The 22,609-nt window shown below is 44.2% G+C and overlaps 1 protein-coding gene across 1 annotated transcript in view; it reads left to right on the plus strand.

Moving 5' to 3' along the window:
- Fndc3b (fibronectin type III domain containing 3B) overlaps nt 1-22,609 on the plus strand; it is a 326,000-nt gene that overhangs the window by 51,462 nt on the left and 251,929 nt on the right. The window contains exon 2 of the mRNA XM_032898582.1: nt 17,502-17,640. Coding sequence (XP_032754473.1) covers nt 17,530-17,640 — 111 coding nt within the window. The 5' untranslated portion in view covers nt 17,502-17,529. The remainder of the gene's footprint in view (nt 1-17,501; nt 17,641-22,609) is intronic.

Here is a 22,609-nt window from a genome sequence, read left to right on the forward strand (position 1 = left end):
ATGTTCGAGCAGCTGGAATCCCAGTGTTAGCTGACATGGGAGGTAGAGATGGAGGTTCTCCTGCAGCCAGCCAGTAAGACCGCAAACTGGGAGCAAGAGAGCATGTTTCAAACAAGGTGGAAGGTGAGGACAGATACCTGACCTGCACACACACACACATACACGCGCACACACACACACACACACACACACACACACACACACACCAGGACACACGTGTGCCCTCTTATATTACAACAAAGTAGTAAGAGTAACAGAAAACCAACGATTGCCATTGTGTCTTTCTTGCCTGCAACAGTGAGTCCAGTAATGAGCTGTCCAGGTTTGTTCCTATACTTTGTAAAGTTGGTTGTACAGACTGGGTTTGCATGAAAGACAAACCACAGAGGTGTCTGATGACCACTTTGTTTCTCAGATTGTTTCCTTCAAGGACCTGTGCTGTCTTTCCCCTTCCTAACAGAGTGACATTTAAAACTTTATTTTGTTATTTTTTAAAAATTTAGATTTTTATTATTTTATGCATATCAGTGTTTTGCCTGCATGTATGTCTGCACACCACATGGGTGCCTGGGGCCTGAGGGGATGGTACATTTCCATGCAGTTGCTGGGAGTCGAACCCAGGGCCTTTGCAACAACCCCTTTTTTTTTTTTTTTTTTTTTTTTTTTTTTTTTTTTTTTTTTTATTTTTTTTTTTTTTTTTTTTTTTTCATCCTTTTTTTTTTTTCACTTTTTTTTTTTTTTTTTTTTTTTTTTTTTTTTTTTTTTTTTTTTTCTTAATTTAAAGCTGGACCTGGTAAAGCAGGGCTGTATGTCCAGCTACTCAGGACAGTGAGGCAAGAGGTTCACAAGTTCAAGGCCTGCCTTGGCTATGTGACTTCAACCTTAGCCAGGGCAACTGAGTGAGACCCTGTTTCAAAATTAAAAGTAAAAAGAGGCCTGAGAGTCTGGCTCATTGGTAGAGGGCTCCTATAATATGTTGAGACCCTGGGGCTTCCTGGTGTTGCTAGGAAGAAATGAGGAAAGCACTAAAAAAGACAAAAAGCCTCCTTTACCTACTTAGTGTGAACATGTCCTGCCACCTTTTCTCTTTTTTGGTCCCCCCCTTCCCTTATATTTTCTCTCATCTAAGCCCCTAGCATTCTCAACAGGATTTTCTTGTGTATTCAGGCTAGCCATGACCCTGTGACCCTGTATTTCTACTGCTGATGTGATAGGATCATAGTATGTAGTTACCTCCCTAGTATCCTGTACCAGTTGACATATAATAATCATTCTGGTTTACACAAATAGGATGACAGCTTGGGTTTGTTTCTGCTAATCCATCCATCTCCTAATGGCCATACATGATAACAGATGCCTTTCTACATCCATTTGAGTTGCCATGGTGTTTAATTGCATGGATGGGGTACCCCAGCTTCCAGTTCATGCTTTGACGTTTACTTTTATACACATAAGGTATTTGGAGTCATGCCATACATTTTGCCAGCCTGGTTCTCTATTAATTTTACTGGCAGGGTTATACCTCATTGCCCAAGGTTAAGTGTTTGGGGCCAAGTATCCTTGTGTTGATTGCTGGTGTGTGCTAGTTGTGAAGGAGGTGTGAACAGCCAGTAAGTAAGAAATGTCCTTATTTTGCTCTAGGGAGGTTTTGAATGAACTTTTTTTTGGCTTTCTAGAAAACTTGCATACATGGCAGACATAGATGCATAATTGTATTCTAATTAATTCATAGTGTTCATTCATAATTCTGTTTAAGAGCTGCATGCATCTGAGTGGTATGTCATCCCAGTGTAGTTTCATTTCCAAAGAAAACAGACAAGCCTTCAAGTGCACATGGGGCTAGCCAGTGATCATCTGTTCTTCTAGTTTCTTCTCCCATCTTTCTGCCAAGATTAGGAACCAGTGTTTGCTTAGGCAGGCTGTCTGTCTGTCTGTCTGTCTGTCATCTATCTATCTATCTATCTATCTATCTATCTATCTATCTATCTATCTATCTATCTATCTATCTATCTATCTATCTGGGGATGACCTTGAGTTCCTCTTACTTCTGCTAGGACTGCAGGCATGTCCCACCTCGACTGGTTTATACTGTGCTGAGGGTAGACCAGGGCTGTGTTCCTGCTGGGCAAACACTCTATCAGCTGACCTCCATCTCCATCCAGTCTTAGTTCTCAAAGGTTAACCCGTTATTATCATCACCATCAAAGACAAGAGATACGAGTTGCGAGGTGTCTCAGTGGGTAAAAACATTTACTTGGCAACCATAAGAACCAGAGTTCAAGTCCCCAGACCCATGTAAGAAGACAGGTGTAGATACATGTGCCTGTAACCTCAGGGCTGGGGACTGGGGACAGGACAATCCAGAGACCTGGCTGGCCAGGCAGTGTAGCCAAGAAGGCAAGGTTCAGGTTTTGGGTGATAAGGGAGAGAGCAATAGAGGAAAGCCCGGACACCTTGCTTTTGTCTCTATAAGCTTGTGTGTGTGTGTGTGTGTGTGTGTGTGTGTGTGTGTGTGTGTGTGTGTGTGTACATACGTGTGTCCATACACTAATGTGCAGGGAACACAAACACACAAAACTAGATTCACACATGCTTGTCATTTCTGTCATGCTGCTTCCGAGCATGTGATTGTGAACAGTTATAACTCACTTCATACTGTTTTAAGACTGAACCTCTATTGGATGTTACAATATATGGAACGAGGGACTAAAGTGTGGGCATATTTTCACAAGGTTCTGAGAGAGGCTGGTGGAATGGAGGGGACTCTGCCGAGATCAGCGTGGGTAGTGGCTTCTTCAGCAGTGGAAGTCAAGGCTACTCACTCTCGGAACAGCTCTGACCCCACCCTGCCCTGTGAGTCTCTGCACCAGAGCTTTGCAACTCTTTTGTGCCAGTTCGAACATCGTTGCCTCAGCTAAAGTATGTAACAGATTCTATTCTTAGGCTTATCCTAGCTGGTTCTCACTTGATTGGCAGGGTGTACTCCACCCAGAAAGTCTGATTTATTTTGGCAAAAAGAGGAGGCTTTTATGGAGGAGGCTATCTAAAAAAAGTAACCCTAGGGAACAGGCCCCACCCAGCCCCCCTCCCTCTTTTAGATGTTTGGGTTGGTCCTAGTGAGCATGCCTAATCAGTGGATTACTCAGCAAGATGACCCAAGGGCTGGTTTTGTAAGTGTTACCAAACTCGTACTTAACCACAGATGTTCTGCCATTGTCTGTCCAGCAGTCAGAGTTGAATGGTGGCAATTAGTTCTGTGTGGTAGGGTTGGATACACCTCGCTGAGCTCTGTCAGGCTTTTATTCTATGGTAGCTTCAAGAGATTTGTTATTAAAACTTCAACACTCACATGGTAGAAAATAATTGAGTTATATGGGTTTTTTAAAGTTAATTTTTATCATTATACAAACTATAGATGCTCATTATAGGTTATTTTCAACATATAAGTAGAAAAGGAATCCTCTAACTCATTTATTGCCAAATTAGCCAGTAGGCGAGCTCGTGAAGAGTTTGGCTTTATTTCAGTGTGGAGTTTAAATAATTACATAATCTGACTGTGCATTTCCCTGAGTGTTGGGTAGGCCACACAGGCCAGCCAGTCAAGGCCAGTCAGCCCTGAGTCAAGAAAAGGTGGACTGCACCTAAAGAGGGAAACCTTAGGTTGTCCTCTGGTCTCCTCATGGATGAATACACGCATGTATGTACATGTGGTGGCGCATGTGCACACATGAACACACGCACATGCACACACACACGCACACACACACGCACACACACACACAAATTAGGCATAATTTCTGATTGACATGGATGGAGCAGTGGACTGAAGCAGTTTTTTTTTTTTAAGATTTATTTTTATTTATTTGAGTACACTGTAGCTGTCTTCAGACACATCAGAAGAAGACATTGGATCCCCTTACAGATGGTTGTGAGCCACCATGTGGTTGCTGGGAATGGGACTCAGGACCTGTGGAAGAGCAGTCAGTGGTCTTAACCACTGAGCTACCTCTGCAGCCCATGAAGCAGTTTCCTATGGAAACTGTGTATGCTAATGGTGATCTTGTTGCTCTCTTGGGGTCTCCAGTACTTCAGTTTGAGAAATGAGGAAAGAAAGCAGGTGAACTGCCTTTGCCCAATAACTGTATTATCTCTTGACCTCAAAAGATCACTGTCAGGGAGTGGCCACTGCTTTTCTTTGCAAATTGAGAAACCGAGGTATTGAGAGTGGAATCCTGTTTCTCACAGAAGCAACAGGCTGCTTCCAGACCTGTGGAGAGAAGACCCTCAGCGGGGGCTAGTGACGTAATACCAGTGGCCAGACTTACTGTGTCTTTACTTACTGGCATCCATTTGATAGTCATGTTTAAGTGGCTACTACCATTGTCTCTAGTCCCTGTTGATATTACTGAAGACGTGTGCTTTCCTAATTAAAGTAGGGTGACAAATTATTACTTTTGCTTCGTAGTCAAATGCCAGTGGCTAGTGTTTAAGAAGCTGTCCTTTGCAGCCATACGGTTCTTTCTAATTTCTAGCTTGCTTACTACATATCGAAACCTTTCTGAAAAAAGAATAGCTTCTCGAGAGTGGTCTATTTTATTGTATTTGAGAAAATAACTTCATGGCTTAGGGATTTAATTTTCTAAATTAAATTTCATTGAAAAATCAGTGCATTTGTGTGCTCATGTGTGTGGAAGTCGGGAAGTCGTGTGTGTGTGTGTGTGTGTGTGTGTGTGTGTGTGTGTGTTTTAATTAAGCAAAATGATGCCTTGAGAGATTTATCTAGAAAAATGGAATGGGACCTTTGACAGTTTTGCTCTCACCTTGGGAGAGATTTCAGAGAACTGCAGTGAACAAGACTAGCTTTGTTGGCCTAAACGTGTAGGCAGCCAGGGCCTGTGAACATGGCATTTGGAGTGGCTCACCATCCTGGCAACCTTGGAAAGTTCTCTGGAACTGCAGAGGTGCTCTGTGTTGGGGCCTGCTTCCTGTGTGAGTACCTATTGTGGAGCGTCCTTTGAATGGGAGTCTGTGACATTGGTTCCCACAGCTCACAATGCAGCCGCTGGGCAATGTAAATGCACACTCCACTTAGGGTCAGGCAGCAGTGCCCGGTGAGAAACCCCTTGCAAAGAGAGAGGTTTTGGAGTTCCACTTATTTATAGTGGTCAGTGGAAAATTAATATGCCTGTTAAATCTATTTTTAAAAATGAAAGGGAAGTCTTTGGTCCACAGTGCGTCTGCTGAATACAAGCCTGTTTACTGTGCTGTATTTGGTGTATTTTGCTAGTTCACTGCTTTAGGAAGTGAATTTCAATGTCTTCCTGATCATTCTCTCTGTGCTTGAGTTAGGTTTTCTTTAAGCTTCAGGAAAACAACTTTTTTTTTTGGTTCTTTTAAAGATATATATATATATATTATATATATATTATATATATTATATATATATATAATATATATATATATATATACACATGCCTAGGTAATACTTAATGAAATGATTGCAAAATTTCAACCGGGCTCAAGTGAGCAACCGGCAAGGGTGTGGTGAGTGAAGCAGGAAGGACTCTCACCTAGGCAGGAGCACACAGCACTGATTGTCTGGACATTGGTGGTGTTGATCTTTACTTCTAATGGAGAGCATGAGTCTGATTATATGCACATAGGGATGCAGAGTTTGCATTGCATATGGATCAACTGTGTGTGTTCCATTGTGACAAGGTGTGGATCTCTGTAGTAGCCTCTATCTGTTGTGAAAAGAAGCTTCTTTGAATGGTACCAGGCAGGACCCTAGTTGGGCCACACTGAAAAGTATTTTCTGTGGTGCTGGAGCGATGCCTCAGTGGCCAAGAGTATGCTTTGCTCTTGAAGAGGACGCAGGTTCAGTTCCCAGCACAGGTGGGGAGTGGCTTACAATCGCCTTCTACTCCAGAAGATCCAAAGTCCATGGGCACCGGTACTCATGTGCACATAGCTGCACATAGACATGCACACATCCACGTGATTATAAATAATAAATATTATTTTAAAATGCAGATTAAGGCTGGGACATGTTCTGAAGATACTCACCTTTTCAACACTTGTCAGATTTCAAAGACAGTAAAGAAGTCACAGCTGGGAAGCCAAATTTAGACAATGGGGCTTATAGATGAAAGGCCTTAGACAGAGTGGAGGTCTGCAGACATGTGTAGAGTTCTGCCAGAAGTGTCTAGTGTGGATTTGTTCCTACCTAATCCCGTATAGTGTTTCACTGTAGTGCCATTTAACCTCTTGCCTTTATTTTAGACTCCTGCCACAGGCCTGGCACACAGTGGTAAGTACTTGTTAGGTACTGTCTGATTATCTTTGGACAGGTTCACTGGCATTTTAGAGTACCTTTTTGGCTAAGTGCTTTTGGAACATAGTATTATTTTGTTTCTTTCAGAGAGGAGTATCCAAAATTTTTCTATGTATTAGATAAAAAAAAGGCCTTAAAAATAACAATCTTGAAAACTGCCATGGCAAAGCTCACTCTGAGGGCTCTCCCAGCAGTCAGTTACCTGCCGAGCTGCCCTCTCCTGTAAAGTCATTTTGCTTCTGTGTTTAATGATGGCACACCTCCTGGTCACCAGGGGGCCACTTTAGTCCTTTATAATTTATCTGCCTTTTTCCTGCTCTGAAGCTTTTTAAATGTCTTGTTACACTTTCTTGTGTATGTGTGTGTATATGTGTGTGATTTGTGTGTGTGTGTCTGAGTGTGTATAAGTGTGTAAGTGTGTATGTATATTGCAGTGTGAATGTAAGTGTGTATGAGTGTGTATGCATGTTATAGTATGTCTGAGTATGTATATGTGTGTAAGTAGGTGTGATTGTGTATGTGTATGTTACAGTGTGTGATTGTGTGTACATGATTGTGTTATAGTGTGTGTGATTGCATATGTATGTTACAGTGTGAGTGATTGTGTATATATGAGTGTGAGTGTATATATGTATGTGATTGTGTGATCGTGTGTGTGTGTGTGTGTGTGTGTGTGTGTGTGTTCCAGAGGTTAGATTTGGTCCTCTCCTTCCCCCATGTTGGTTGCAGGGATTAACTTGAGGTAAAAGCAGGTACCTTTACCATGGAGTTCTGTCCATCTCCGACCTCTGTTCTAAGCCTTCGCCATCCGGGCTAAGAGATTGGATGATGGGGTAATTTGACTTTCCTTAAGGTCTTATCTTAACATGAGCCCTTACATTATGAAATCTCTGTCTTGGTAAGGCCTCACTGAAGCCTGAAAGCCATCTGCTGTTGTACAGTGGATGGAGGAGCATCTAGGTGAAGAGGTTTGGCACTCTTAGGGGCTCTTGGGAATTTTCCTTTGCCACTCTTCTGGGTTTGGTCTTCTGTGGTTGTCTCATCTAGTCATCAGCCCACCAGCCTGACCATTTTGCTCTCTACTTGTCCAATTTTGTTCTGTGCTGAACCCCGAGAGCTCACGCCGTCTGCACTTGCATCTGCTTCTCCTGGGCAGAGCTGTGGATGCCATGTGGGTTGTGCTGACCATTCACACACATGTTGAAGGCCTGAGAGGATTAGCGTGAATGCTCAGAGTTCCTACAGACTCTCCAGAAACCAGTGCTCCTCCCTTCCCCATCAAAGACGTGGTGCTTAGTGCTTAGTGCAGGTAGATGTTGAGATACCTACATGCGAGCTTCATTCATGCTAGATCTCCGTCTAGAAGTCACATGTTCATGAACCAATTACTTATTCTATAGGTAGAGAGATTGAGAGTCAGGGAGCCCGTGCAGAAGTACTCAGACAGCTGGACTACAGCAGGGCCTGCCTAAGTGCTTTCATGGTGCCCTGTGTGCTGTATCTGCAAGCTGCCTGAGGTATGAGCTGGGGCTGGAAGGGAATGCAGGGTTTCCGACTCCTACCCGGCTACCACTGCCACCATAGCAGGCGTTCAAGGTGGCCCAGACTGAGATTGATCCTATCTGACTTTCTTTATATTGTCCCTTAGAAAAAGTAGAAGGAAATATACATGAAATTCCACATCTCACTTATGAAAAGTGTGCTGCTAGGCTGACTTGGCTGCATGGGAGAAGGGCTTATCGTTCTGGAATGTTTTCTTGTGATGCTGGGCTGCCTTCCCTTGGATGTCCAGGTGGGGTGTGAGAGGTACTGTGGTATGAGGGGACCTGGGCTCTAAGTGTTCCAATAAAAATGTCTGATTCTGCCAGCAACCTTGCTTAAATACTATTAAAAAACAATGAGCTAAACAAACAAACCCTTGGTAAACTTTTTCTGTAGATAAGCCCCTTTCCTCTTTCGGTTAATATTTGCAGAACTGAGATATGGATTTGGGGTCTAGAGATTGTGTATATATAATGATGTAATTTTTTCCTTTTTTTTTTCTTCTGTAAAAGTTTGGTATGTGGGGCGTGCTATGAAAGAAACCTCTGTAGGACACCTTCATGGAGACTTATATTTGGACTTTTTTTCCTCCTGAAAATAGTCCTTTTCCCAAGTAACTCTGGATGTTCTGCCATGACTGCACTGTGAGTGACTTAAGCAAACCCACTTAAAAGTGTATTGGAAGCCAAGTTACAAGGAGAAAAGTGTCTGTGAACACTGTCCCGACCCGTCAGGCTTGGAGCTAGGGAGTTGAGCATTCGAGGTTCTGTCCCCGGCCCACACCTGTGGCTCTGCGGATTGTTGATGACAGACCTGCCAGTTAGCTTCCTTCTTCTCATGAGAGCATACTGGGCAGTTCTCTGGGGCTCGTCATTTATTTTGATCTGCTATAGTTTTATTTTTAATGGAAAGAACTCTGTTTCACAGGATTTCTGTCAAAGCTCCGGTGCTTTTAATTGGATGCAAAAAGCCAGAATATTTTTAAGCTTAAGATTTTTTTCCAGACAGCTGTGACTTGACTTCACTAATGAACACATATCAGACAAGAAGGCAAATTCCAGACTATTCCTGCCTCAACCAACCAGCTGGGCACATACCTCTAGGTACTGCTCATGTCTCAAGAGGGTTTTCTGCATGAACAATTATCACCTCCCTTTCCTTCATTCAAGTGGCAAGCCATGGCAAGTGTCTTTCTCACACAGGGTAGAACTCAGCTGTAAAATTAGATTTCATTGGCATAGAAACACAGCAACCGCCAGCACAATGTGTGTTTTGGTTTTCATTCTTCTACTGAAGTTCTTCCTCCCCTTTAATAAGGAGGCTGAAGTCACTCCTAAACAAGCAAGACAGTCAAGGTTTTTGATTCTAGCTTTACTTTAATCTATATTAAGTAAGCGTGGCGGGGCATTGGTGCTAACAACATCATCTCTTAAGAACAGGAAGGAGTATAAGGACTCATCTCTAATTCTTTTACTTTATAAAAGACAGAATTAATTGCTCAACTTTAGAGTCAATTACTGATAAACCCCAGATTAGAACTTATATTTTCTAGGAGTGAGTGTTGTGATAGCCTACCTATCTGGTCCCCTCCTGTCCCCTGTTCCCCTCCATTCTCCCTCCCCCCAACCCCCTCTACTCTCCCCCCTCCATTCCCCTCCCCCTCCACTCTACCTCCTAAGCTGTTTTCTGAAGTGGAGCTTGGGGAAAATTGAGTTAACAATCACTCCTCCTCTGTTTTTTCCGTATCTTTTCTGTGTAACAACTATTTAATTTAGTTTCTAAAACAGCAAAGGTAGGGGGGAGGGTTTACCTGTGCCAATATGTTTCCTCAGGTTCATGTAAAGTGTGCAGGAGAGATTTAGTATAGGAAAACTGTGTCTAATGGCTGTGTCCCCACATCAGGTTCCTAGTGGCCAGCCGCTGTGCTGCTGGAGGATAGTACTCCTTGGGAAAGGAAAGAAAAGCTCTGTCCTTGCTGTTGCAGGGAAGTGGTCAAGATAGCTATGCATGCATGGATGAGCAAATCTTGTTAGGATTTTGAAGATAATGGAGATTTTGATGTGTTTTTGTGTTGTTTCAGTCCCTTCCCTTTCTGGATTCTGTTGCTGTATCCATAGTGGCTCAGGGAATAAGAACACCTGTGCTTGCAGAAGATCCGATTTTGATTCCTAGCAACCATATGTGGGTCATAACCATCCAAAACCCAGTTGCCGGGGACCTGATGCCTTCTTTGGACCTCCTCAAGCACTAGGCACGCATGTGGTACACATACATGCATACAAGCAAAACACACATACATAAAGACTAAATCCAGAAGCATCTGGTTAGCATTGCTGCAAAGGCTGGACAGCAATGATGGCGTCTTCAGAACTTCGAGGTCTGGAATTAGGAGTCAAGGTTTTACTTTTCAAAACCAGTATCTCAGCTGGGTGGTGGTGGCACATGCCTTTAATCCCAGAACTCAAGAGGCAGAAGCCGGCATAGCTCTGTGACTTTGAAGCCAGCTTGGTCTACAGAGTGCGTTCCAGGACAGCTAGAGCTCTACAGAGAAACCCTGTCTCAAAAAAAATAAAACAAAAATCAAAAAACAAAAGAAAACAAACAAACAAACCCCAAAACAAAAAACAAAACCAAAATCAAAAGTCCCCCAAAACAAAAAAACAAAACCAAAACAAACAGAAAACCAGTATGAGGTAGAGAAGGGAAGAGAGAAATGGAGTGGCAGATGGTGCTTGAAGAACATCTATGGAGGACGGCTCACAACCCGCTGTCTTGCTGGTCTGCTGGCCCTCTTCTTTCTGAGGCTCGCTAATGAAGAGAAGGAAGGAAGTGTGCTCTTAGGAAGCTGTCAATCCTTGTGACTGACAGCAGTTGTAAGCGGTGACCACCTCAAGTGGGGGAGGCTCTCAAGTGCAGCCTTTTCTCTACTCTCTGCCATATGATTCTACGTCAGATTTTGATTTTTTTTACATTTTTACTACAACATAAACACATAAGTCAGCTGCACAAATGTCTGTCATAACTTAAGTTTTATTAGGTTTTGCTTTTCTCTTAGAAGTGATTTAGAAACCAGTCTTGCAAAACCTTGTAAAACCTCAGTTATCTCATGGTTAGATTGGTTTAAAAGAAAATTTCAAGTATAGTAATTCCTTAATAGCCTCCCTGACTTCTCTACCACCAACAGCACAGCTCTCCACTGCTCCAACAGCACAGCCCTACCCACTCCAGTAGAACAGCCACCCCCCACAACAGTACATCCCACCTCCAGCACAGCCCCTGTCCCCAGCTTCTGATGATTTCAGTTTCCAAGTATCACTTGACTATGTATACAAAGCCACCGCTAGTGATAGGTGCTAGAACATTTTTCTGGTATAACATGTTCCTAGTCTGCAGAAGGTTATTAAGTGCTGGTCTCACTATCAGAAGCTGGTTTCTTTGTCTGTGAAATGCTCTACCACTGTGTTGGCTGTTCACCTGAGCAGCTGGGACTACAGGCATGTACACCTTCCCTGGCTTCAACTGGTATTTTCAGTAGAGAAGGAATCTGAATCAAGCTGTGAATTTTCTAGTGAGCCCATGACAATATCATGTTCACAGAACAAGCATGTATTTCCATGGTATTTAGTGTGTCTGATAGTGCCTAGTTAATCTGTTTTTAATGGAAAAGATACTAGCTCTACAGAGTAGGCCCACTCGAAGTTAACATTATTGACTGTTGGAGCACCAACTTTGAGATTATTTACAAGTTTCTTTTAGTTCGATGGTGAATTTGCAGGATGGGGAGACAGAGGCAGGATGCCTGCCTGGGATACGATGGCGGAAGAGACTAGCTACAGTTTTCATGCTAAAATTTCAGTAAGAAACCTTGACTCAATAAATAGCCACCATACACATGCTACACACATGTACACACATCACAATGCATATATAGTGCAAAGATAAATGCATTTGAAATTGGGCTATATAAAAAGCAAAAAGTGCAAACTGACATGTAATTCTTAGTTGTCCCTGCTCCCTAGTGCAGAAGTCAGCTCCCCCCCCCGTGTTGGTGGGGTGAGTAGGGGCCCTGAGGCCACTCAGCCGTGATTATCTCGCTGTTCATCTCCCTTAATGTGCCTGGGCTCTGCTCCCAAGTTCTGCTGGCCTTGCTTTGTTCTTGGTGGAGCTGTTCTGATGCTCTTTCTCTTGTCATCTGAAACTGATTCGTACACTGCACTGCCAACTCACATCTTGAATTAATGTAAGGAAATTCGGGTCACTGGCCCACTGAGCGAGGATCAGGACATTTTGTTACTAGTTTGAAGGCCAGGTTCACAGATGCAAGAACTCCCAGCAGTGATTTTTAAGAAGGACAGTCTTCCTAGTATATAGTTGCTCCTCTGACCTCTGGAGATGGATCAGCAGTTCTTCCCTGCAATTCAGGTTTTTCATGATTTGGCCTTTTATGTTTCATAGAATAAGCTAGTGCCAGAATACCTCTTTAGACTTGGAGGAAGGCAAGCAAAGAAAAAAGAAAAAGCACCAAATTGAATGCCTCGAGAGATAGAGACTGGTGTACCTTTCTGAGATGACTGCAAACGATGGTTTTTCAAAGGAGTTAATTATAGCAGTGAGGAGCTGTTCCTTTAGTTTCTGGAATGCCCTTTCCCCCTCTGGTCTTGCAGCCCAGGAGCTAACTCAGACTGCCTGGCCAGCAGTGCACCAGGGATTTGCTCTCCTAGGAGAATGGCTGTGAACCACAAGGGCTCATGTGGCATCTGCCCCTTTCATTCAGAACAGAAGGTTGGGCACAAAGCAATTGTGGCTTTAGTGTTTTAATGTGTGGTTAAGGGAGAAGTTGTGAGGGCCTGTGGTTGTTACCAGAGTCTCAGAGCTGGACGCCTAGGTAAAGAGTCAAATAGAAGAGGGAACTTTGGGGAGCTGAGTGTGCATGGAGGTTAATGCTCTCAAGGACTGTGGGGTTTCCTGTGTACTTGGTGCTTCTCTGACTCAAATACTGAGTCCTTAAGTAGATTTGCTAGCCCATCTTCACACCTCTTGGGCAGAAGGCCAAGGAAATGAATGCTTCCTTAGTGTTGCTGCTCCTGAGACTCTCTAGCTGAGTGTATATCAGTTCTTTACCCAGAGACACACCCTGGCCCCTTAGCTGCTCTTGAAGCTGGTTAGGGAGCAGTGGCCAAGGAAGATGGCGTATAGGGGAGTTTCTGCGGCCTTCCCAGAGACCATTCCAGAATTTATAGTATCATTCTGAGATTAAAAAGTGATCAGTGATCGTGTGTGTGTGTGTGTGTGTGTGTGTGTGTGTGTGTGTGTGTGTGTGTGTGTGTGTGTAAAGGAGAGTGGGCCTGGCATGTCCGGCACAGAGAGAGACTGAGTAATACTTAAGAGGAGCTAAGTGGGTGGCAGAATGATCGTCATTCCCAGTTTGAGGTCAGCTTGTGCTACATAACCAGAACCCACCTCTAAAACAAACAGGCTGAACACCTCAAAGCAGAGGTGAGTTTTGGGTACCTAAGACGAGAAGGCTGCAGAAACTCCCAGGCAGGTCGCCTTCTTATGACTGAGCTTACCGTCTTAGACAGTGGCTCCAGATCCACTTCAGTAACATATGCATGGTCTGCTCACTGTCACATAAGGAAGTCTGTAATCCCACCTGCAGTCGTGACAAATGAATCTTCCTGGATAGCAAGCCTTCCAGGAAAAGATGCCACTGTATCCCCACATGCTCTTCTTATACATACTTTAATTCCTTTACAGCCCTCTACCTGCCTCTCTCCTGTTCTCTCTGTGCTTTATCGTGCTAGGCTATTTCCATTCTAGAGTAATCTTAGGGACCGCTTTATAGGTAGCTGCCCTGTTAAGTATGTGGAGATGACCGATTGCTACTTCTGCATGTCCCTCGCACTCTGATCAAATAATAAGTGCCCTGTGCGTGCTCACAGATGCACTCAGTCTACCTCAGACTATTACCTTATATTCTATTGAAGAGTCTGAGCTTTTCCTAAAATCTTATATATGAGATCTTTCATATGTCTGTGTGTGAGCACATGTACAATGTATATGTGTCATGACCTGTGGAGGTCAGAGGGCATCTCTCAGGAGTTTGCTCTGTGCTTGACACCTTATCTCACTCTTTATGAACTTGGGGTTTGGCCCCCACCCGTGTGAGAATGCTGCTTCATGAGGTTGCACAGGCTATCTCCTCTTGACTATTGGCTCTATTATTATTCAGCATGAAGAAAACCGGTAAGATTTTTAAACTGGAATTGTTAGTGTTAGACTTGTTGGTGTTGAGTTATTCTTGCTCCCAGGGGACCTGGAATACTTGAATTTTGCCTCCAGTTGAAACTTGCTATCCAGCCTCCTTACCTACTACCCCAAGAACTTATGTAAGAAATAATGATACCTAGTAGCAAAATAATACTTTGAATTGAATTTGAGGCTCAACTCCAGCATATACAATGCTTGTTGGACTGTAAATAGCATTAATAGCTTTAACTGTCAGCAGATCCTGATTAAGGAACCATCCCCCCAGCATCCTTTTTCCTAGCCTGGAAAACCTGTCCTTTCCTATACTCTCATATAATACTGGGGATGGCAGGACCTAACGGTGGCTTATTCTGTCTTATTGGTTGACGAAAGAGGAAGTTCAGGTTCCATGAGATCTAGGAGATGGTCTGGGGATTGTTGTTCTGTCTCAGTGGGAAAGGACCTTGGTGCCATAACTAAGAAAGAGAAGAGAGAGAAGGCAGAGTGTCACCATCTGCATCCCTTTCTCCAGCAATTGAACTCCTGTATGGGAAGAGGAAGGGAAGCTTGGGAAAGAGCAGAGAGTACTTATACCAAGCAGCACCCCAGATCTACAGCATTGTAAACCATGCACGTGTGTATGTTTGTGTGTCTGTGTGTGTGTGCGCGCACGTGCATGTGTCTGTGTATGTATGTGTATATATGTGCATGTGTGTCTGTGTATATATGTGTGCCCATGTGTGTGTCTGTGTATATATGTGTGTGTGTGCTTGTGCATGTGTCTGTATGTGTGTGTGTGTGTGTGTGTGTGCATGTGTCTGTGTATAATGTCTGTGGGTGTGTATGTGCGCATATGTGTCTGTGTATATATATGTGTGTGTATGTGCATGTGTGTCTGTGTATATATATGTGTGTATATGTGCATGTGTGTCTGTGTATATATGTGTGTGTATGTGTGTGTGCATGTGTGTGCATGTGTATGTGTCTGAGTGTATTTGTGCACGTGAGTTCATGCTGATGAGGCATTAGTGAACCTTGCTGTTGGTTCTCAGATGCTGCCACCTTGTTTGTTTTTGGCTTTTGAGAGAGGCCGTAGATGTGCCTGAGCCTCACTGATTAGGCCAGGTGGGTTGGCTGGTGAGCCTGGGGATCATCCTGTCTGCAACTCCCAACACTGGAATCACAAGTGCACAGCACCCTGCAGCATCCTTTACTGCTTCCTGTGCTTCTGCAGCTAGCACTTCGCTGCCTGAGCCATGTCCCCAGTCCAGCGTATACTTCCTAAGAAATACCAACCAAAGTTTACACTGAAGAAATAGGTTCATTTGAGAGAAAGTAGCCACTTGCTCCTGTAAAACTTGTAAAATTAAATGTATTAGAAATAAAGTGGACATGTACAGGAGTGCTCTTTACTCGGCAGGTGGTCAGTCACAGTGTCATAGTGTCTATAGAAGTCTACTATCTTGGTTATAGTGTAGGGGTCTCAGGCTAGACCACTGGTCTTTGGGCTGTGTTTTCATTTATGTAGGAGCTGAGGACTAATCCCATAACGCATGGTACCGAAGAAAGAATGGTGCTGTTAACACTGTTCTTGTGTCTGATCCCCAGCCGGGCAGTACTTCCTTGTTTGGTTCTCTACATGGAGCTCTAATGGATAGTAAAACATTTTACCTGTTTAGATTGAAAACATTGACTCTTGGGTAGTCTTCAAGTATCACTAGGTCTTCCAGGGAGGAGGCTTCTTGTGGGTGGGCTGAGGGGGAAGCCATGTGTAATATTTAGAAAGGAGGTGTTCAGGAATGAAAAGAAATAATTCGTTTCTCTCTTACCTGTCTGGTACAAATCCAAGACAGCCACTAAAGAATTTGCTGTTGCACTTTGACTGCCTGGAACATTAATAGTAAAATATTTATTAGTCAAATAGCTTTGAATGTGGCATTTGAGACAATTTTTATGAATGGTAACACTCAGGCCTTTAAATGCTTCTGAAGTCATTTGCAGTTGGGTGTGTGTGTGACACACGCACACACTTTCCATGCTGGCGGATTTTGGATGCCACAGTGCACAGATGTGTGGCTACCTTTTTAGAGAGCAGGCTACCACCCCTAGTTGTGCCTTCGGGCTGACTGCAGAGGAAACGTGCAATTATGGGAGGGGAAAAAGCTTTCCACTATTTCATATATAAATATGAATTCCATTTATTCTGTGGAAACAAGGGAATCTGCTTTTGAGCACAACTGGCTTGGGTGTGTCACAGATTCAGAAGGGCCGAAGGGTTTCTGAGTGAGAAAGTCCAATGTGTTCAGTTCAAAGGATGATCTGGGAGAAACAGTTAGAACCCGGGTGGTTGTCTTCGTTAGGGTTTCTGTGGCTGTGAAGAGGCAAGGCCACAGCGCTCTTACTAATGGAAACACATAGTTGAGGTTGGCTCAGAGTTCAGAGCTTGCGTCCATTGTTGTCATAGCAGGAAGCATCACAGATGCAGACCTGGTGCTGGAGAGGGGTGAGGGTCTGTATCTCGCTCTGGAGACAGCAGGAAGATGCTGCACACTAGGCCTAGCTTGAGCTTTTGAGACCTCAAAGCCCACTACCACAGTGACCTCCTCCACACTTCCCAATAGTGCCGCCTCCCACAAGGCCACACTTCCTAATAGTGCCACTCCCTGTGGGCCAAGCATTCAAAAATGAGTCTGTGGGAGCTATTCCTCTTCAAACCACCGCAGTGATTATCAACTTAAAGGCTAAGTCAGTATCTGCAGTGTCTGTATTAGTCTGTTTGTTTGTTGGGTTAAATGCTTCTGAATGTTCCTTTGATCTTTATGAAAGGGAGAGTGGTTTGTGCATAGCAAGGATAGTTCTTCTGGGGTGTACCTAAGTTTCTGTTTGTCATTTTTGCCACATCAAAACATGATCTCAGGGTTGCTGGAGAGATAGCTCAGTGGGTAAAGCACTTGTTGCTCTTGCAGGAGTGCAGTTTCCAGGGACCCCTATTGGGTGGCTCCCAGCTGCCTGTAACTCCAGCTTTATTGGATCTGAGACTCTTTTGGCCTCAGTGAGACCCGTACCCATGTGACATGTACATAATAATTATTTTAGGAAATGCAACATCAATTTGTCCTCAGATTTCTGGGGTGGGGTTGTTACCATCATTCATGTTGTAAAGTTTTACCCATGTGCTTGGAGACTGGGTCTGAGAGATCTAGTTGTTTCCCTGTCCTTCCTGCTCTACCCTGGGGACTGACGTAATACTTAGCAACAGTTCTCTCTGCTGAGGGTCACATGGGCTTCAGCAGAGAGAAACACCGCACTGCCCACTTTAGGTAGCTTTTATTGCAGGTCATTTGTTGTTTTTGTAACACGGGTGTTTCTCTTGCAGGTAGAGTGTTGAGGGCAATTCTCCATGAATGTACGTCACCATGATGATGACCGACCAGATCCCCCTGGAACTGCCACCCCTGCTCAATGGGGAGGTGGCCATGATGCCCCACTTGGTGAACGGAGAAGCAGCTCAGCAGGTCGGTGATCCTCGGGGGTCTGTGTGGGAAACAGCCGACTGTGTGGTTTACTTGGGGATTCAGAGGCCTTTGCTTTTTTAATTCTGTTGTTCCTAGAGAAGTCTTTTTGTTATTATACAATTACTTTATTATTTTTAAAATACCTGAAAAAAAATTGAGCTCCGAAACTCTTACCCCATTCAGCTAGTAGTCTTTAAAAAAAAAAAATCAAGAAATAAGCTTTAAAACAATGACTCATTGCAAGGCTGTTCATTCCTCTAGTGTACTTGACCAATCTGTGTGACCTTGATTGGAAGATGCACGAGTCAAGGGGAAACAGCCCTTCCCCACTGGCGGAACTCCCGGGGTTCCATGGGAGGGCCCTTTCAGATGCCACTCCTGTGTCCTCCCAGCTTAGCATCATGGTACACAGCATGTGTTCTATCTGGTAATTACATAAGTATTTTTCCTTTGTACATTTCTGAAGAAGCATAAACATACTTGTCTTTTGACTAGTAGAGTTGAAAAATAGTTATCCAGAATATCTTAATAATTCAAGGAAGCTGAGTGGCCCTCTGTGTGACCCCAGCACGACCCGTCGTTGACAGAACAGGTTAGGGACAGAACAGGTACTTGGTTTGCCCTGCTGATGGGTCTGAGGCTGATGCTCAGTCACTCATTAGTCTTCTGGACTAGACTGTGGCTCTCCTAAGAACAAGATCTGTCTAACTGGGGCCGGAGAGATGGCGCAGCAGTCAGAGTGTTTGCTGCTCTCGCACTACTGGTCCACTGTTAGATCCCGAACACCCATAGTGGGCGGGTGAGCCACTTGTACCTCCAGCTTTGGGGAAGCTGCCATCCCCTTCAGCCTTCATGGGTACTGCACATGTACATATGCACACACTTGCTCACATCAACTAAAAATAAAATGAATCCTAAAACACAAACCAAGACACATACACCCAACAGGTGCTTACTAAGCATTGATTGGGTAAGGCTCATTGTCTCCCACCCCCCTTCCCGTGGGAATGAATGTCTGCCTCTCTGTCTCAAACTCTGTCATACTGTTAGCATCTTCTATTTTATACAAGGTTAGACAGCCACACCCCACCCAGCCACACAGGCCCCACTTCTTGCTGCCCTCCCGGTCTTCAGCTATGTAGTCTCTACAGTGGCCTTCCCATTGTCCACGTCTCGAGTTTATTCTGTCCTCTGGGCCTTCCATCAGCAGTGCCTGCTTCGTGCATACCTTGCCACATCTGTTTCACTTCTCCAACTACCTGGGCCCCGTGCCCATGCCTTGCCAGTGCCCATGCCTCACGGGTGCACATGCCTCACTGGTACCCCCTGCTTCGCCAGTGCGCATGCTTCACTAATACCTGTGACTCGCCAGTGCGCATGCCTCACTCGTGCGCCTGCCAAGCTGGTGCGCATGCCTCGCTGGTGCGCCTGCCAAGCTGGTGCGCATGCCTCGCTGGTGCTCATGCCTCACCAGTGCTGGACAGTCGTTTTCAATGCATCTGCTTCTGCTTCTCCATATGGAAGCTGCAGCTATCTTCCCACAATGTAAAGTGTTTTATATTCATCACTTACTCAAAGCCACCCTGTTATCCTCGGAGCAGAGCCTGTCTTATAGCCTGTCACCCTTGCCTGGCCAGCCTGACCTTATGCTCCATCCCTGGCTCTTCTCTAGTGTCTAGCTGTTTTAGTTCCGTCAGCCATTTCAGGATAGTAAATTCTGTCTCCTTCATTTTTACTATTTAAAAGGCATTTGAAACCCAAGGTATTCAAATGTGATTACGGAAAGTGGTTCCGGACTCCCCTTGGCTCACGTAGCCAGACTTCCTGAAGCCACTTTTCTGCGTTGTTGTGTCCTGTTTTTTCTGTTTTGGTGATTTTTGTCCTCATTTTTTATGATTCAGTTCTCCCAGAGCAGCTTTTTGTAGCTTATTAGCTAGCATAAAGAGCCCTCAGTTTTAGAATTTTCCAGTCTTCCCTTCAAAACTGAACTTCTTTCGCACAGAGCCCTGACTGAAGAGTGAGGAGACGATGGGGTGTTCCCAGAAGACCACACGGCATCTCTTGCCCTTCCTTTGACTATTCAATAAGTAGAATCTGGCTTAATAAATTCGGCCCATTGGGAAGAGTTCTAAAAAGCTAAAAGTGGAAGTTTTACTAATCTATGTATTTTATAAATAGATACTAAGCTTTTTCCAAATGAAGGGGTACACTTAGAAAATATCACAGGGGCCTTGGAGAAGTTTGAGTTTGATCCCCAGAACCCATGTTTGTTTGTTCATTTGTTCGTTTGTTTTTAAAAGGAATGGGGTGTGATTCTAGCACTGGAGTGGGGGACAGGAAGATCTGTGAGGCTTCCTGGCCAGCCAGTTTAGATTAATTGGCAAGTTTCAGGCCATGGAAAAACTGTCTCAAAGTAAAGTTGCCTGTGCCTTGAGTAGCAGCACTGGAGTCTGACCTGTGCTCACACACAGACTTTTGCACAAACGTGTGTGTGCACACGATATGATGGAGATCCTTTCAGTCTTCATCTAACTGTTAGATATATCTAGAAGCATTAACATTTACATTTAACTACTTGGTGTTAATGTAAAATTCTCTTAAAGGGAACATTGTTTAGTGAACAAGCTATTTGAAATTGTTTGTTTGTTTGTTTGTTTGTTTTTGAGTCAGAGTTCCTGTGTAGTCCTGGCTGTCCTGGAACTCACCCTATAGACCAGGCTAACCTGGAACTCACAGATCCTCCTGGCTCTGCCTCCCAAGTGCTGGAATTAAAGGTGTGGGACACCACTGCCTGGCAGGTGGAAATATTCTGCTCATCAGGTCCAGATGAAGATTTATCATGCCTGGATGCTGCATCTCTGTCCATGGCTGTGGCCCAGCCCAGCCAGTGGCCTACAGAACCACGTTCCTTCCTTTTTGTGTCCTGAACATCCCCAACCTATGTCTCCTTCATCTCTTAAACTTCTACTCCTTCTTTTGGGTCTGACTGTCTGCATTGGTGTGATACAACTTGACAAAAACAACTTGAAGAAAGGGTTTGTTTCTGTTCAGTTTGAGGGTGCAGTTCACAGCAGTAGGGAAGTCAAGGCAGTGTGGGTCAGTGTTCAAGGCAGCGACCACCTTGGATCCATCAGAAAATGGTGCATGCTGGGGCTGCACTTTCTCATCTCAGGAATTCGGTGCAGTTCTCCAGACCACGGCTGGCACTGCGCACTCTTCAGTCTCAGCTGATCTTGTGTAGAAACTCTCTCACAGACATGTGCAGGGTCCATCTCCTAGGTGACTCTAGAGCCAGTGCCTTGACAGTCGATCGTTGGTTCCACTTCTGTGATACTATGAGCAATGGTGCCCTGAACAAATGAGGAGGTCTGGAGAGAAGGTGACAGTTGTGGAGCCATGAATTCACTGAGGGTCACTCCACAGTGGGCGGGGCCTGGACTAGATGGTCCTCTACACTGTGTAGCATTAGGCACAGGGAATTTGGTAAGTGTCCTGTTTATCATGTTTCTTATTTCTGTCTTCCCTTTTTAGTTTTCTTTTTAAACTTTTAGAATAATCTTTGTTTTTAAGCATTTTGTTTTATTTTAAAAACTTTTTCAGGAAATTAATTTTCTGAAATGTAATAGAACAACAAAACAAAACAAAATACCCAAAAAAACAACAGCCCTTCATAGTTCTCGCCAGCCAGTGTAACATGCCCTCTGGTTCAGGCTGTGAAAGAGAGCTCATTTCTATCCCCGACACAGTTCATTCCCAAGGGCTGGCCTATAGCACCCCATTTTATTGAGACTGATTTTTTTCTCATTTCTTTTTTGATTTTTTTCCTGTTTGATTTTGAAATTGCTTGTGTCCCCAGAACAGAATCCCATAGCCAGAGTCTTCCTGACGTTCCTTTGAGCACGTGCTTCTAGACAGAATGTTAGGCAGAGACCGTCATGACAGCGCTCATCTCTAGTGCGTCTCTGACGAGAATGTCCTCTCACAAGTCCATGACCTTTTCCATGTTGTTTGAGATCTTCCTAATTACACTTCCCTGACAGTTTCCTTCCTCCGCTCAGTCTTACAACTTCACACTGCACAGGTTTGGCCCCATGTAGAGTTGTGTGTGTACAATGGGCCTTTTCTACTTAAGATCCAGTGGAGAGGAAGTCTTATAATTAATGTAGTGGATAAAAAGAGATAAACAACTTTGGCTTATCCAAATGACAATGAGACCAGCCATCAGAATAAAGGCCACTGCTTTATTGGTGAATAGCAACTCTTGTACCTTTCCTCTTTTGACAGAATCTCGTTTTAGAGCTGGGCCTTAAGCTGGAACACCTAGTGAGGCAAAGCGTGGTCTTGGGCCACACTCTTTAGTGTCCTGATAAGAAATGCACAGCTTGTGCCTTTGTTAAACATTTTTCAAACTGCTACCTGCTTCTTTCTACCACGTAGATCTGCTGAGAGTGCAAGTGGCAAGGAGTAGAAGGTAGACGCTATGGGACGGCTTATGGGTTGACTGAGATACATTCACTTTAATAAGTATTTACACATGGCATCTGTGCCAGCACTGTCCTAGGGCTGGAGACACAAACATGAATAGGCACTGCTCTTGCCTGAAGGGAATGAGCAGTTTCGTTAGATAAATATAACCCCGGATGCTGAATTTACACATATGCTAAGTTGAATGAGCTTGCGGTGCAGAATGTACCAGAGCATAGTGGAGGGACCGAGGCATGGAATAGGGAGGTAGGAAGACAGCAAACTGGGCAGCGGGAAGCTGAGCTTGCCTTAGAGCTTCCCTGAAGCCTGTAGCTGTTAGGCTTTTAGAATCAGTTAACTAGCTTCAGTTTTACCTGGTGTGGTGGTGGGGGCCTCTGTTCAATGGAGAGTTAATATTTTAAGTTCACCATGAGCAAATCTTCTAAATAGATTCTGAGTTTTCTTTCGTGAATGTTTTTGTATGCGTGTTTGTGTGTAGGTACAC

Source organism: Rattus rattus, chromosome 3 (assembly GCF_011064425.1).
Source record: "Rattus rattus isolate New Zealand chromosome 3, Rrattus_CSIRO_v1, whole genome shotgun sequence".
Taxonomy (NCBI): Eukaryota; Metazoa; Chordata; class Mammalia; order Rodentia; family Muridae; genus Rattus; species Rattus rattus.